Source organism: Mauremys reevesii, linkage group 6, assembly GCF_016161935.1.
Source record: "Mauremys reevesii isolate NIE-2019 linkage group 6, ASM1616193v1, whole genome shotgun sequence".
Lineage (NCBI taxonomy): Eukaryota > Metazoa > Chordata > Testudines > Geoemydidae > Mauremys > Mauremys reevesii.
Window position 1 is genome coordinate 39,662,270 of NC_052628.1, and position 15,036 is coordinate 39,677,305.

General features: G+C 42.4%; 2 protein-coding genes across 16 annotated transcripts in view; one reads left to right on the forward strand and one right to left on the reverse strand.

Annotated features, from left to right (window-relative positions):
- Positions 1 to 2,270, reverse strand: part of SGTB (small glutamine rich tetratricopeptide repeat co-chaperone beta) — a 41,128-nt gene extending 38,858 nt beyond the window's left edge. For all 5 annotated transcript variants that reach the window (XM_039544915.1, XM_039544917.1, XM_039544916.1 and 2 more), the window contains exons 1-2: positions 2,102 to 2,270; positions 472 to 593 (exon numbers count right to left, since the gene is read on the reverse strand). In XM_039544915.1, coding sequence (XP_039400849.1) covers positions 472 to 571 — 100 coding nt within the window. In that variant the 5' untranslated portion in view covers positions 572 to 593; positions 2,102 to 2,270. The remainder of the gene's footprint in view (positions 1 to 471; positions 594 to 2,101) is intronic.
- NLN (neurolysin) overlaps positions 1,443 to 15,036 on the forward strand; it is a 57,415-nt gene continuing 43,821 nt past the window's right edge. For 5 of the 11 annotated variants that reach the window (XR_005600525.1, XR_005600526.1, XR_005600533.1 and 2 more), the window contains exons 1-2: positions 2,269 to 2,396; positions 11,789 to 12,045. Coding sequence is in view for 1 of the 11 variants with exons in the window: in XM_039544902.1 (XP_039400836.1) it covers positions 2,356 to 2,396; positions 11,789 to 12,045 (298 nt within the window). In the remaining 10 variants the exon portion in view is untranslated. Of the gene's footprint in view, positions 1,464 to 2,268; positions 2,487 to 2,763; positions 2,785 to 11,788; positions 12,046 to 15,036 lie in introns of those variants that run through there. The other 6 variants (XR_005600531.1, XR_005600528.1, XR_005600530.1 and 3 more) reach the window with 6 other exon arrangements.

Genomic DNA, 15,036 nt, shown 5'->3' on the forward strand with positions numbered 1-15,036 from the left:
CACACAATAGCAGATTTTAAGGTGGCCATCCTACAGCAAAAAAAACTTTAGGACCAGACTTCAAAGAGAAACTGCTGAGCTCCAGTTCATCTGCAAATTTAACACCATCAGCTCAGGACTAAACAAAGACTGTGAATGGCTTGCCAATTACAGAACCAGTTTCTCCTCCCTTGGTTTTCACACCTCAGCTGCTGGAACCGGGCCTCATCCTCCCTGATTGATCTAACCTCGTTATCTCTAGCTTGCTTCTTGCTTGCTTATATATACACCTGCCCCTGGAAATTTCCACTGCTTGCATCCGAAGAAGTGGGTATTCACCCACGAAAGCTCATGCTGCACAACATCTGTTAGTCTATAAGGTGCCACAGGATTCTTTGCTGCTTATAATTAATATAGTTCATTCACATTGCTTTTTTGTCATGATGTATGTCAACCAACCTAGCATACAGATATGTGGTCTTCAGTATTTACCTTCCAAGCTTTCTTGTTCATCTGAAGTGAAAGTATCCAGCTGACTCTGTTCTCTCAAGAAATGGATGACGGCATATACTAGGTGTTTGACTGATGACATTTTAGAAGCTTATGAACTTCACCTAAATTATAAAAATATTCAGAGAAATATAGACCTTAAGAATGGTACTTTAGGGCCAATCCCTGAATACTCTGCCCACCCCAAAGTCCCATTAACTTCACTAGGAATTTTGGATGTACAAGATATGCAGCAATAGATCTTCATCAAAAAGCATCTCAAGAAGCGTATCACTGGACATTTATTTATTTCAATAAGATTCATAAATCATAAGGCCTGAAAGGACCACTGCGGTCATCCAGTAGGACCACCTGCATAAAACAGGTCATAGGACTTCCTTGAATTAATTCCTGAAGGAGTTCATAAAAGTTTGTTATGGATAATTTAGTAAATTAATTTTGCTCAAAGATACAGTTTTGATTTAGTTTCTAATGCACATACAACTGGAAGCAGGAATACTCACTCAAATCAAAAGTAATTTAAAAGTACATGGATAGATGTCTCACCACTGGCATAATCAAACACTTCCATTTTCTGACACTGTGCTACAGAATGGCTTATTTTCTCTTTAGACTGAAAATAAAAACACTGTGACCTCAGTGCAAACTTGTGATTAGTGACATGCTGCTGACTCAGCCTGATTTGCATGCAGCATCTATTAGGAGTTATATAACTTCTCTTTGGGAGGAAAATTAGTTCTAACTTTTTCTGAGTTTTTTCCTAAACCACTAAACAGAATTTATTTTTGAAAAAGAGTAGTGTTTAACTATGTTCTAGAAAAAGAAGATCTTAGATTTAACATATAGGTGAAAGGTCACACCTGTAAAAAGCATCTTTGTTTATAGAATACTGGTTATACTATAGATGTGGTTCAACCATCTTAAGCAGCCATTCAGGAGGCTAGCAAAAGTGGGCTGCCTATTAGAGGTGATGTGTAAGTAATAATCTTACAAAATATACCGGATATTTTGACCCTACTTTCAAGCGATCCTTTGAAAGAAGAGGTATGCAATAGAGCAGGTTTCACGGTATAAGGTACAGCAAAGATCACAATAATATACCCTCTATACACTCATAGGTATCTAAATAATTGAAGACATATATAATACACACATACTAAAGATCATTGTCCATTAGCTTTTGTATGGTTCACTATGTGCATTGACATGCTGTATGCTATATTTGACAGGTTCCCTCAGTCCAAGGCATCGCAACAAGCTCAGCGGTGTCAGGCACCAGCCAAGCCAGCCCATGTTCAGCCCCAGGGGCTCCTTGGCAACCCGCTCAATCGCGGAGCTAGTCAATCTGGCTAAAATGGCTTTTCTCACCCATCTGCTCTGCCCCAGCTCAGGGTGTGGTGCCCGGGTCCGGAGCGGGCGGTGGCGGCTGCCCCTCCCCTGGCACTGCCTCGCACGGGGAAGGAGGCACAATAGATGCCCTGCTGCACCCTCCCCTCTCACGGGGGCACCGGGAAGAGCCCGATTCCCCCAGGCGGCGGCATTATCCCCGCTGCGGCACGGGAGCGCCCAGAGCCATCGCACGGAGGATGGAGGGCGGCGGAGAAACACTCACCGTGCAAGGGGCGAGAAGCCCGGCCGGAGCGGGGCTGGCTGCTGCAGGGTTCCCCTGTCCGGATGCTCCCTCCCCACGGCGCTGGCAGAGGAGCTCCGTGGTTGCCGCGCAGGGCGGGGGGAGCTGGGGGGGGAGGCGCGGCCGGCGGAAGTGGATGCGCAGCTCAGCGGAGCCGCCACTTGTCCGCGGGCACATGGCAGCGGAGCGTGCCCCTGGGCTCGGGAGCCGCCAGCAGCTGCAGCCCCGCCGTCCCCATGTTCTCCCTGTGCGGCGCTGCGGGCCGAGCGCTCAGCAGGTGCGTCAGGGCCCGACGGCCGCTGTGACTGCGGCGGGGGGAAGAGTCTCGGGTTGCTTAAGGGCCGCTGCGGGGCCCGCGGTGGGTACGGTGAGTGGGGAATGTCTGAGGGGCCGGTGGGGATGGGGTGTCGGGCTGGACAAGGGTGACTACGGCGCGGGGGTAGTTGAGGGGTCAGTGGGGATGAGGTTGCCGGGCTGGAGAAGGGCGCCCCCTAATAGCCGAACCCCTGCCCTAAACCCCTTTCGCACTGAGGAGGGCGTATCCTGCCCCCCGTCCCTTTATGCGGGCGGGGTCACCCCTTTCCTGCACACCTCCCCCCCCAGCGGCGACCCTGACCCCAAGCCTCTCCCCAACGCGGGGGAGTCTCTGCCTGTCCCCCTGTGAGGTAGGCTGCGAGCAGCTGCTCTGGCGTCCAGGCAGCTCAAGAGAGAAAAAATCTGGTTCCCTCAAAGGCGGTTAGATTTGCGTGTGATAGTTTTTTCAGGGCACGTTCAGAGGCCCCAGATGAGAGAGACCAGGAAAATAATAGTGCAGGAAACGTTAAACCATGTGGGATTGCTTCCTTCAGCATGTCAGACTTTCTACAGCCTGATATAACCCTTGTTATTTACAGCACCCTCACGTGCAGTATCGATCAGACAGGGTCTCTGCCTTGAAATTCCTGCAGTCTAGTTAGTTCCAGACCTGTAGCAACAGAAATGGGCAAGGAAACAATGGAGTGGCAACACGTAGGAAGGATAGGGTTAGAGCACTAAGATATTTTCAGCAAAGGCATGAGTGCAGCTAGATGGAGCAATTTGTAATTTTATATATTAAAATAAATGTCATTAACTCACTGCAGCTAGTTGTAGCAGAAGTGGGTCTTCAAGAAGGTTTTAAATGAGAGAAGGGTTGTGTTTTTGTGGGCCAGCTCAGGATAGATGTTCAGTGCAGTGGGGGCAGTGTGAAAAAAGGCATGTAGACTGTTGTGGAAGTGGACAAATGAGGCATCATTTTAGGAGTTGAATGAAGGGGGAGGATGGGCAGATCCATGTAGGGCCTCCCAGATTGCTTTTAATAGTCACCGGGAGATTGAGGCCAATTCCGGTTGACTCCTGGCCTATCTGGGAGGATTGGCAAGCCTAGTTCCAAGGCTTGCTGGTTCAGGTTGATGAACTCTGGTTTTCCACTTTTGTTTCTCTTTTGTTTTAGCCTCCAAATCCAAAAGGATGGTTTGACATACTCCAGAAATTTTAACAGTTTCTCAAAAAAACCCAACATCTATTTGTACAGTCCTTATACAAATGTGGCTAAAATATTTGGTGTGCCAGTCAGCTTGGTTTTCAAATTAAATTGCTTGTCTGGCCTTTGCAGCAGCACCCAAGTTTGCAGGTGTGAGGCTCCAATAAAGTATACAGGGAGGTGCCATCTCCTTTATCAAATCAAATTGTTTTGCAGAAATAACAATCAAATTTTAGCTTGTTGGCAAAATATACTATTGCTTGGCATTCTGGCAAAAAAAAATTGCTTTTGAATCATCTGACTGTTGCTTACAAGTGTTATTCTTCTTGTTGAAAATCCAATTGTGTTATAGGGGCTGTTGCTGCTACTTATGTCTTGCTAAATTTTTGAGGTTGTAAAAGTTGCTACACAACCTACACTGATTTGGTTGGAAAATCGGGTTGTTGCTTGGGTTTTTTGGTTGGCAAATTTAAATTGTTCTTTGATATTCCAGTGACAATAATTGCTCTTAGAGCTCTTTGGCTATTGCTGAAAATCCCATACCAAACCTCTCCCATCTTCTTTCCTGAATCCTCTCAAACCTGCTCAGAGCACCAATGAACAGCACATTCAAAGCTGCACCATACAGTTATTATAATTACAATGCCATATTACTCCAGATAGAACACATCAAAAAGAAAGGCAATGAGAGCAGGAACTATACAATGATGAAATCTGAGGCATCCCATTGCATTGGCCCTAATATAAGTTATACAAAGAGGACTTCAAGCAAAGAGACACAAAGTTTTAATTGCTCAAATGATCAGAGAGCAAGCTCCATATTTTAGCAGATTTTGAAAACCTCTGTTAAACATTAGCCACTGCATTAGCCTTAGCCCGTGCTTAACTAACAATACAGGGGTGAAAGCCTCCTGGTTTTGTCTCTGTTCAAGTGAGAGACAACCACCTCCTAGCTTGGGACAGGGCTCTTCAGGTGGGAAATCATGAACAAAGAACTTGGAAATGGTTGAAAGAACAACCTTAATGCACAGAGGGAGAGGGTCAGGGTCAGCAGAGAAGCAGACTGTAATCTGGTTCCCAGAAGGATGAGGGTATTTAGGATAAGATGGGTCTAACTCTTAGTGGGAACTGCTAAGCTGTAGGCAGGGGTGAAAGTAACTGAGGACACTTACCGGTACGGTGGGGGTGGCTCTGGCCCCGGAAGAGGCGGGGCCTTAGGCAGAAGGGTGGGGGGGGGCTGGGGTCAGCTTTAACATCCCTGCCCCTTTTGCCGCCCCGACCACTGATGGGTGGAGGGAGCAGCTGCCCTGGGGCCAGCAATTTAAAAGGGCCTGGGGCTCCAGACACCGCTGCTCCTACCACAGCTGCCCGCGGTTCCCATCTTGATTTAAAGGGTCCGGAGCGCCGGACGCTGCTGCTGTGGTAGGGGCAGCGGTGTCCGGAGCCCCAGGGCAGCTGCTCCCTCCACCCGTCAGTGGTCGGGGCGGCAAAAGGGGCAGGGACGTTAAAGCGCTGCAGGGTCCTTTGCCGCAGCAGCGCTTTAATGTTGCTGCGCCCCCCTCCCCCTGTCGGCAGCCCCGCTAGCAATGGTATTTTATCCAGGAAGTCTGTCCTCTGAGAATGTTCTATAATGAAAAAGGCCACATTCGTTAAAAGTTATTTTAATTCTGTTAACAAAACAAGGGACCATGAAGTCAATGGGAGATGGAGTGCTCAGCATCTTGCAAGCTTTGGTCCCTTTATGGGGAGGTGTGAGGAAGATTTCAGTATTTCATTTCTTCTTGTCTTTTCCCTATGAGGAAATGTACTGTCTAATTGTTCAAGAGTATCCATGGATTTCTTTTTTGACACTATTTTATATTTAATTTTGTCTGGTTGTTTCGTGGTGACATCACTGGATTAAATCTTAGGATTTATGTCCAAGATTCATTCACATATGTTGCTCATTCAGAATCAGTCTGCAGTTACTAAATATTCTGGAATGTATGATTCAGATAGTTGAAAAGTCTTTTATATCTTCACCTCTGGCCAAATTGTATATTTTATTTTTTCCTTAAAGCTTTTAAAATGGCTTGTCAGGCAAGCCTTTGTGATTTGGAAATAAAACTGTAATTTCCCAAGAGTTTTAGGCCCCCAAGAGAGTAAAGATTTTATAAAATTCTGATGTCAACATATGATCTATATTTGGTTCCACAATAGTTTTACATTAATTCTCGTCTTCTTTTGTCTCTCTCTTTCATAAACTGTTAACTTTCTAGAAATAAAATATACATATTTAGAAGATCACCTCTGTAACTTATATATTATTTGTACAATTCTGTCATCCTTAACTCTAAACACATACAAATCTAGTTTAAATTATTTTATTTACTTTTTACCTGGTCATTTTAACAACTCTAATTAACTGATTTTATGTGTATGTGAAAGGGCCCACAAAGAGCTAAAGATTATCTCCTTTATCTCAGATGGCAACAACATTCATTTTTGGAGCTGGGTTTTAGTTCGAGGTATGTGCGTGCCCGTCCGTCCATTGATTCTTTACGCCATATGGCTTTATTTTATAATTAGGGCACTGGAGTTTTTGAGAATTCGTGTTTGTTTACAATTTTATGTAGACACCTGAGACAGAATCCTGGGCCTTTGGAAAAGCCCCCATTAACTTCAGTGGGGCCAGGATTTCACCCATAGTGCATTTTTTATTTACATTTTATTTTACATATACTCACTGTGATCTAAGTTGACATAACATACTCTCTGGTTTACTGAGAGAAATATCAGGAAGGGCAATTACAAGATGTGTTTAAATAGTTCACCGAGGTGCAACCTTTAGTGACTGTGTCAATAGAAGTTATATTACAGTTCTTTGTCAAGAAACGTAAAGAAATCAGTGTCCCATGTTGTTGTTAGAAAGATACTCTGATCAGTTCAAGCCTTTCTGGAGCATTGTACTCTCTACCAGCCCATACAAATGGTTACTTTCTATACCATCAGCTAGAGATTGAAGCAATCAGAGTTGTTACTGCTCCAATATTAGATGGTTGCTATTTAGCATTTCTCATTTGTTTTCTGTCTCCAACAGATGTAAACATCCACTTGCTGGCAGTTATAATAATTAGTGCTAGGCTACAGATTTTATTCTTTTGTTACTCAAAGCTGCAGTCTAATGTAATGAGAGAGTTAGGCAGGGCCGGCTCCAGGCAAGCAAGGTAGGAAGCAGGTGCTTGGGGAGGCTAATTCAAAGGGGTGGCACTCCATCCGGTATCGGGGCGGCATGTCCGGGTCTTCGGCAGGAATTCAGCGGTGGGTCCCTCATTCCCTATCTTCCTCTTTGAGCTGCCGCCGAATTGCCACCGAAGAGGAAGAGAGGGAGGACCCGCCGCCAAATTGCCGCAGAAGTGGTGGCGTGATTGAGCTGCCACTGAAGTGCCGCTGCTCTTCCTCCCCCCCCCACCCCCACCCTTGGGGCGGCAGAAAAGCTGGAGCTGGCCCTGAAGTTAGGTCACCAGGTCCACCCTGGAAATTAAAAGTAGTGCTTATCAGTCTTCTGGATCCAGCATTCAAGCCCTTGAGGGGAGATCCAAGCAATTCTATACACATTTAAACATTTTGCCCAGTGGTTAATTGAGAATTTATCACTAATTGCTGTTTTAGTTACTATGTCAGTGGTTATTCTTGAAAAATATATTTGCTCAGTGACATAGCTGATACATATTTTATCTGTGTGCATTTCTAAAGTGTTTAACTCCATAATATACTGTGTCAGCATTGTATGTAGACTACAGAAAGCTCCATCTGAGTAAGTTCCATCTACATGGGTTTTCCAGAGCCTGGAGCCTGCTGTTAAGAAGATGTACCTCCAGCTCCTTCTACTCTATATCTGGACTCTTTTAGTCACAGTGTGCAGGTGATTCTAGTTGCCATAGCAGAGCCCAGAAAGAGAGGTGGTCCTTGAGATTACAGCATTTTATCCTTTAAGGGATTTGTAGATTAATTTTCAATCTTGAAATGGACCCACTAGTGTTGGAATGAGGAGCCAATGTAGATGGCAGAGCACCAGTGTACAGTACTGTACTCTTTTGCTTGTCATTTTCAGGATGGGCTGCTACGTTCTTATCTAGACTCAGATAGAATGAGTTTCACTAGTCCAGCACAGAAGTTACTAATGCCTCAACCTTTGATCTGAGTTATCGTCAGAGAGGAATAAACAAAATTATCTTGCTAGCCATAGATGGAAGAAGGACTGTTGCTATTTGAGTGTTCAGAGTCAGTAATGACTACAGTAGGACCTAAGGCTGATCCACTCTCATGACTATCAGTGGACAAATGCCTTCAACTGAGGGAAAGCTGGTGATGATAAGCTCCTGTAGAACTGTTTTCCTCTTCTGATTCTCATCACTTTGGTCTTTCCTACATTCAGCTTGAGCCAGCTCTTCTTTATCCACGTGTCAGTGTCAGTCTCTAACATATGGGCATTATCACAACTCTGATTGTCCACCTCTATGTGCTCGTAGAGGGAAAAAAAACTCTTGTCTGAGCTGTGAAGGACTTGAATAAACCATGTTCACTAGGAATAAATAGTCTTCCATTAATACATTTGTGTAAGAATGATGTTCCTTATTTATATCTGTACAAAATAATTGACTTAGTCTAGTTGTAGAACCTTTTAGCTACAAAGGTGTAACCTTAAAATACAAGCCCTGCACCCATGCCCTTTTCAAACTGCTTGTATAGTCACCATTTTTCATCCGGGCCACATACACACTACATTATTATGTCAAATGTTATGAGCATTTATATATGTACCAAACTGGTTTTGATACTCCCCAAATAACTATTAACACAGTTACAGTGATTGCTATTAAATAATCAACATTTACCATGAATTGGTATCTGTTAGTAAATGTCACCTTGTAATAGTGACCACTTTACACTTGAACATTTTTAAAAAACTTTAATTATATCTGGGTATTAGTTTGTGCAATTAACATATCAACACATACTGTCTTCCTTTGTACCATCATTTATTTTAATTCATTAGCAGGAGTTAAAAAATATTTTAATTACAAAGCTGTGCCATAGAACAATCAGCTTAGTAAATGCAAAGGTTTTAAATCTCCTAGTTGCTTTGTAATGACATTTGCCTGAAGATGTGGGTTAGTCCTACCAAGCTAGTCTTCTGTGTCAGGCAAATCTTGCTTCTCAAAGGCAAACTGGCTTTGAGTTATCTCTGCTACTACTGTTCAACTTGTGATTGTGTGCACAGGGTCAACGTTGTTGTAGAACAGAATGGGTTTCTCTTTTGGCTCTGTTGTTTCCGGTAAATCTTCATTTCATTGTTTGACTTGGTCACAGATTGTCTGTATGCAGTGTTGTAACTGTGTTGGTCCCAGGATATTATAGAAACAAGGTGGGTGAGATAGTATCTTTTATGGTACCAACTTCTGTGGATGAGGCAGGCAAGCTTTTGAGCGTACACAGAACTCTTCTTCAGGTCAGCTCTTTTTCAGAAGAGCTCTGTGTAAGCTCAATAACTTGCCTCTCTCACACACAGAAGTTGGTCCAATAAAATATATTACCTCACCCACCTTGTCTCTACAATTTGTCTGGTCCAGCTAAATTTTTTCACTCCCAAGGTCAGTTCCCCCTCAAACTTTGTCTCTGGTTCTTTGCTCCAAAATACGGTGTTTAGCAAATCCTTGTCTCTGATTCTTCCATACTTATGGCTTAGTGCTTGCTTTACTATGCATACTTCATTCTCACTATCTATTTCATACTAATGTTAGGTTTGTGCAAAATATATGTCCATATTTATGTATTTATAGATAGATATTAACTCTGGGTTTAAGTTGGACATGAGGATTCTGAGTTTTCCTATTAATACACTGCCGTGAATTTTCAGATTACCCCTGTAAAGAATCCTACAGAGTATGATCAAATCTGTGTTCACAAAACAGCACCTCTCCCATGGAGCTGGAAGCAGCTGCATAATTAAACTGATGAGACTCAGTCAGCTCCTATTTAGTTTCACTCATCTACTTCTCATGCAGCTGGGATGTATGTAGGTGTGATTCCCCACTGTCCTGGAGGTGCTCTGGGTGAAGAAAAGATAACGTGGAAGGAGAGAGATGAGACATAAACAGTAGGGTCAAAGAAGGGGAAGAGATGTGGGGGAAAGAATTGACAGAGCAGCTAAAGGAAAGCAAGATAAATGAACAAAAGGAGAGAGAGCCTGTCTTGAAGATAACAGAAAAACGGGGGGGGGGGGGGGAGGAGGAGACACCTCCCCCCCCCCCCAACCACATCGACAGCCAACAGGGCCAAAAAAATGTTTTGCCTGTGATGACTGCTCTACTGACACCATCCTTTGCGGGAGAGATTTCTCAAGGAGTCTCCCATTACACCTTTCCCAGCCAAATGGGGTAGCGCTACATCTGCAGACCCATCAGTATCTTACTCTTCAACTAGAAGAGTACCTTGTTCAACTAGAGCAGGGGGGGTCCCAGACTTTTTGCTGGCTTGACCCCAATTTAATGGATTATTTCCTCCCAGGATCTCAGACAGTATGGAGGATGCCATTTTGAAGAGCAAAATATTGTGCATGCAAGATCACACTGTACAGAGTAAAGTGGTGTCCGCCACACAGTAGGGATTGCCACAACCCCATTCGGGTCGCAAGCCACAGTTTGAGGACCGCTGAACTAGAGGGAGGGTTGCTGTGATATGGAGTTTTGATGTGTGTGGGTGCAGTGGTGCAGGGAGAATGGTATGAGTGCTGAAAAATACTGATAAGTAAATAGATTGAAGAATTGGGGCACGGACCAAAACAAAGCATGGAAAAGCAAAGCGATGCACAGAAAACCAAAAGGAAAGGAAGAGCATGGAAGAAATTGTGGGGTATGGCAATAATGACAATCATTTGCTCTTATATAGCACTTGTCATTGGTTGATTTCAAAGTGCTTAACAAAGAAGGTCAGTGTCATTATCCCCATTTTACAGATATGGAAACTGAGCCAGAGAGAGAGGTAAAGTGATTGTCTCAAGGTCACCCAACTGGCCAGTTGCAGAGCTGGGAATAGAACCCAGGTCTCCTGAGTCCCAATTCAGTGGGCTATCCAGCAGGTCATAAATGTGTGAAATGCAATGAAAGGAGAAAAAGACACAGATTCCTGGGGGTGATTGGGAGCAGACGAAGGTCAATAACTGAATTTTAGGGATGATATTTTATTTTATTTCTTCCTATATTTTGGTGACTCAAAAGAAACTCAGAAAAAAAATACACACACACCCCCCCCCTGAGATTTTGAAATTTTCCCCTCTGCCATTAAACCCCTGAAAAATGGCTGAATGTGTGTGCATTGTTGTATTGGTTAGTGAAAAGGCAGCTGTCGATCCCAGCACTGTAGGGGATTGTAAACTTTTCTGCCTAACCAAGTCTGTAATACAGTTGACTAAATTAATCAGAGTTATTAACTGAACACAAAGGTTGTTTATAGATATGAGAAACCTTCATGCCTTTTCCAACTACAGAGCAAAACAGTATGAAATACTCATATAAGATCTGCAACAGTTAAGAGTACATTTTGAAGTAGGAGGCTATGAGATAATTTGCTCTCATGGCCTGGAACACAGCAGACATTCAATGCAGGTATAAAATTATCCATTTTAATTTACACTTCCATATTAAATGTTTTTACCATTTTGTTTATGTTGCATGTAACAACTAGCCTTCATAACCTAGATTTCACTGCATATTCTCTTTTCCTTGTCTCAAAATACAAAACACTTTTGTCTGTTTCCATGGAGTTTCAGTAACTGGTGTTTTGAATAACAACTCAGTTGTCTAAGAAAAACTGTTTTGTCTATTTTTGCTGAACCAAAAGGTTTTATCTGTGTTTTTGCATACATATTAGATAGCACTCCCTCAATCTAATACAGTGGGGGGAAAGGGCAGACATCTGAATTGTTTTAAAATACAGATTTATTTAATTAAAATTACAACTATTTAGGGTCCTGAAGAGGAAAGGATAGACCTAAAAAGGAATATGTTCTTGTTTCTAAAAATACTGTTTAATAAAAAAAGTAATGTTCTTTTAAAAAAATAATTCACAATAGACCTTTTTGCTTCAATTAGATTCTTAATCTCCTAAATTCATTCTTAAAATTTCAGAGCTGGTGGTCCAAGGCTTTTACTGAGGATGACATTAGGAACAGAAATTACTACCCATCTCCAGGCCTCTTCATATGCAGCATCAGACCGAAACTTTTTGAAATGGGACCTGTCACCAGAGCAAATCAGAACAAGGACAGAAGATCTGATCACAAAAACAAAGCAAGTGTATGACAATGTTGGAATGCTTGATTTTGAAAAAGTAACATATGAGAACACTGTGCAGGCTCTGGCCGACATAGAAGTGGAGTATACAGGTGAGTATGTGGAGTCTAATACCTTCCTTCTCTGAATTCATCTTATCCACAAAACAGAGTTCTGGAAGCAATGCAGCAAAAGCAGTTACCACCCGTGAGTCTGATCTGTGCCCTTCATGGCTAGAGAAAGTAGAGATCTCAGAAGTGATATTCATTTTTGACCTCTCCACAGCATTTGTTATGATTAGCCATGAAATTCTGCTGCTCAGCCTTAGAGACATGGCAATGGTTAGCAAGACTATGCTGATATTGCTTCACTCATTTCTCTCAGACTACATCGAGAGAGTCATGATGGGCATATGCTCCTCCACTTTTGAAGTCCTCACCTGTGAAAACTCAGTGACCCATCCTGTTCTTGTCAGTGACTGCATGGAGCCACTTGGGGGCACTGTGCAACAGCATGGACTAAAATGTCTGCAGTACACATATGACGTCCAGCTTTAAAATTACTTTCACATCATACATAAAAAGCACTTTCCTTTAGCCATTTGAGGACCTGACTGAGACCAGTATCAGAAGTCAAATCAGGTGACTGATGTGATGCTAGTTGGGGGAGGGAAGCATTTCAGAGAACTCATGTCCTAACATCCTCTTTCAGTGAGGGCATCTGCTCTGTATTAAGTCTGCAGCCTTACCCTTCTCTTAGACTCTTCACAGCTTCTGTGCATCAAATAACCATGACTATGATTATTATATCCTTTTCCCATTACCACCAGCAAGAAGACTGTCGTGAACAATCTTGATCCAAACAGCCTCCTGTCAGATTCAGATTTAGCCACAGTGATGATCAGTGATCCATGCATTCATGACCTCCAGCCTGAATTATTGTAGCTCTCTGTGTGTAGGAATAAAACTACAAGGCTTAAGTTAAAAATAAATAAATAAAAAGCTATGGTTGGTTCAGAACGCAGCAGCAATCTGCCCAGCTTGAGAAGCCGTGAAGAGTACATATCACTCCAGTGCTCTTCTTTCTTCCCTGGGTCTTATCAGAATACTAGTTCAGATTTAAGCTTTGGGTCCCAATCTTCAAAGCTCTACCTGGGGCTGGTCCTCCTTTCCTAAGGGATCACTCATGATATGTGATGATGGCCTCCCACAACAGCTGCATTCCATTAGAACCTTAAGAACATAAGAACGGCCATACTGGGTCAGACCAAAGGTCCATCTAGCCCAGTATCCTGTCTTCCAAAAGTAGCCAATGCCAGGTGCCCCAGAGGGAATGAACAGAACAGGTAATCATAAAGTGATCCATCCCATGTCGCCCATTCCTAGCTTCTGGCAAACACCATAGCCATTGGTGAACCTATCCTCCATGAACTTATTTAGTACTTTTTTTAAACCCTGTTATAGTCTTAGCCTTCACAACATCCTCTGGCAAGGAGTTCCACAGGTTGACTGTGCATTGTGTGGCAAAAATACTTCCTTTTTTTTGTTTTAATTCTGCCTATTAGAACTTGGAACTGTCAGTCTTGAACATTACACTCACATGAGCAGGGCAGAGAGCTTTCCCAGTAATACAAGAACTAGGGGTCACCAAATGAAATTAATAGGCAGCAGGTTTAAAACAAATAAAAGGAAGTTCTTCTTCACACAGCGCACAGTCAACTTGTGGAACTCCTTACCTGAGGAGGTTGTGAAGGCAAGGACTATAACAGCGTTTAAAAGAGAACTGGATAAATTCTTGGAGGTTAAGTCCATAAATGGCTATTAGCCAGGATCGGTAAGGAATGGTGTCCCTAGCCTCTGTTTGTCAGAGGATGGAGATGGATGGCAGGAGAGAGATCACTTGATCATTGCCTGTTATGTTCACTCCCCCTGGGGCACCTGGCATTGGCCACTGTTGGTAGACAGATACTGGGCTAGATGGACCTTTGGTCTGACCCGGTACGGCCATTCTTATGTTCTTATGTTATGTAACTGGCCCATGTACCTGGAACTCATTCACAGAAAAGACCCAGATGACCACAAACCTCAGAAGCTTCAGAGCAAAATGTAAAACTCACTACTTCATTTGAACCATCTTACTATAACACCCGCAAAACAAATAAAGTTCAGGCCCTACCGATTGGAGAGGAGAGTAAACCACATTTGTATGTGCATCCCATGATTTTGAGAAAGAGAGAGAGAGAGAGAGATACCACAGTGTTTGGTTGTGTATAGTGTCTTAGTTTTTCACAAAGTTTTTTCGGTTCATCTTAAAATCTGTAACCAACTAATCTTTAGAACCTTCATCTGCTAGTAATATGAACGGTCTCCCAGGACAAAAAGCATTTGTTACACTTTTGTGTAAAATGTTTGAACAAAGCATAACATGCAGGATTAGCACTTTTTTAAAAGGCAAAACTATAATTAGGTTTAATCAAGTCCTAATTAATTAATGTAGCTAGTCATTTCAACTACTTTTTTAATTATAGGACCTATGTTCATGTTTGTTATTAATACAGGGACACGACAGCATTGCTGAGAATTTAGTTTATTTTTTATTTCCATTCAAAATTATGTTAGCTTGTGATCTGATAGTCCAAAATAATCACACATTATCTCCCTCAATTTTCTTATTGCTTGCTTTTATTAGTAATAAACAGACTTGGTCATATATGTATTTTCTCCTGCCAATTTTTGAATAATTTGAGGGAGAATTGTAAAGATTCAAAACTTGCTACTTCCAATATTCTAGAGAGAGAATCTGTGACATCCATTAAAAATAATGTATTTTAAAATACCTACTTTCTGTACTTTTAAAAGATTCATCTAATTTCAAAACATAAAATTCAATGCTTTAAATATATCTGTATTAAACTTTTACTAACTCAAAATTGACCTTGTGGAACGATTAAAGTGGGGACATTTGCCAGGGCAGTTAGGCTTTGATAATATACACCGTCAGTGAAATATGCAGTTGTTCTAATTGTAATTGCTGCTGTGTATATAATTGTATTGGTTCATTTTTTACATAATCTGTAATCCATTCATTATCTGTAAATCCTAATC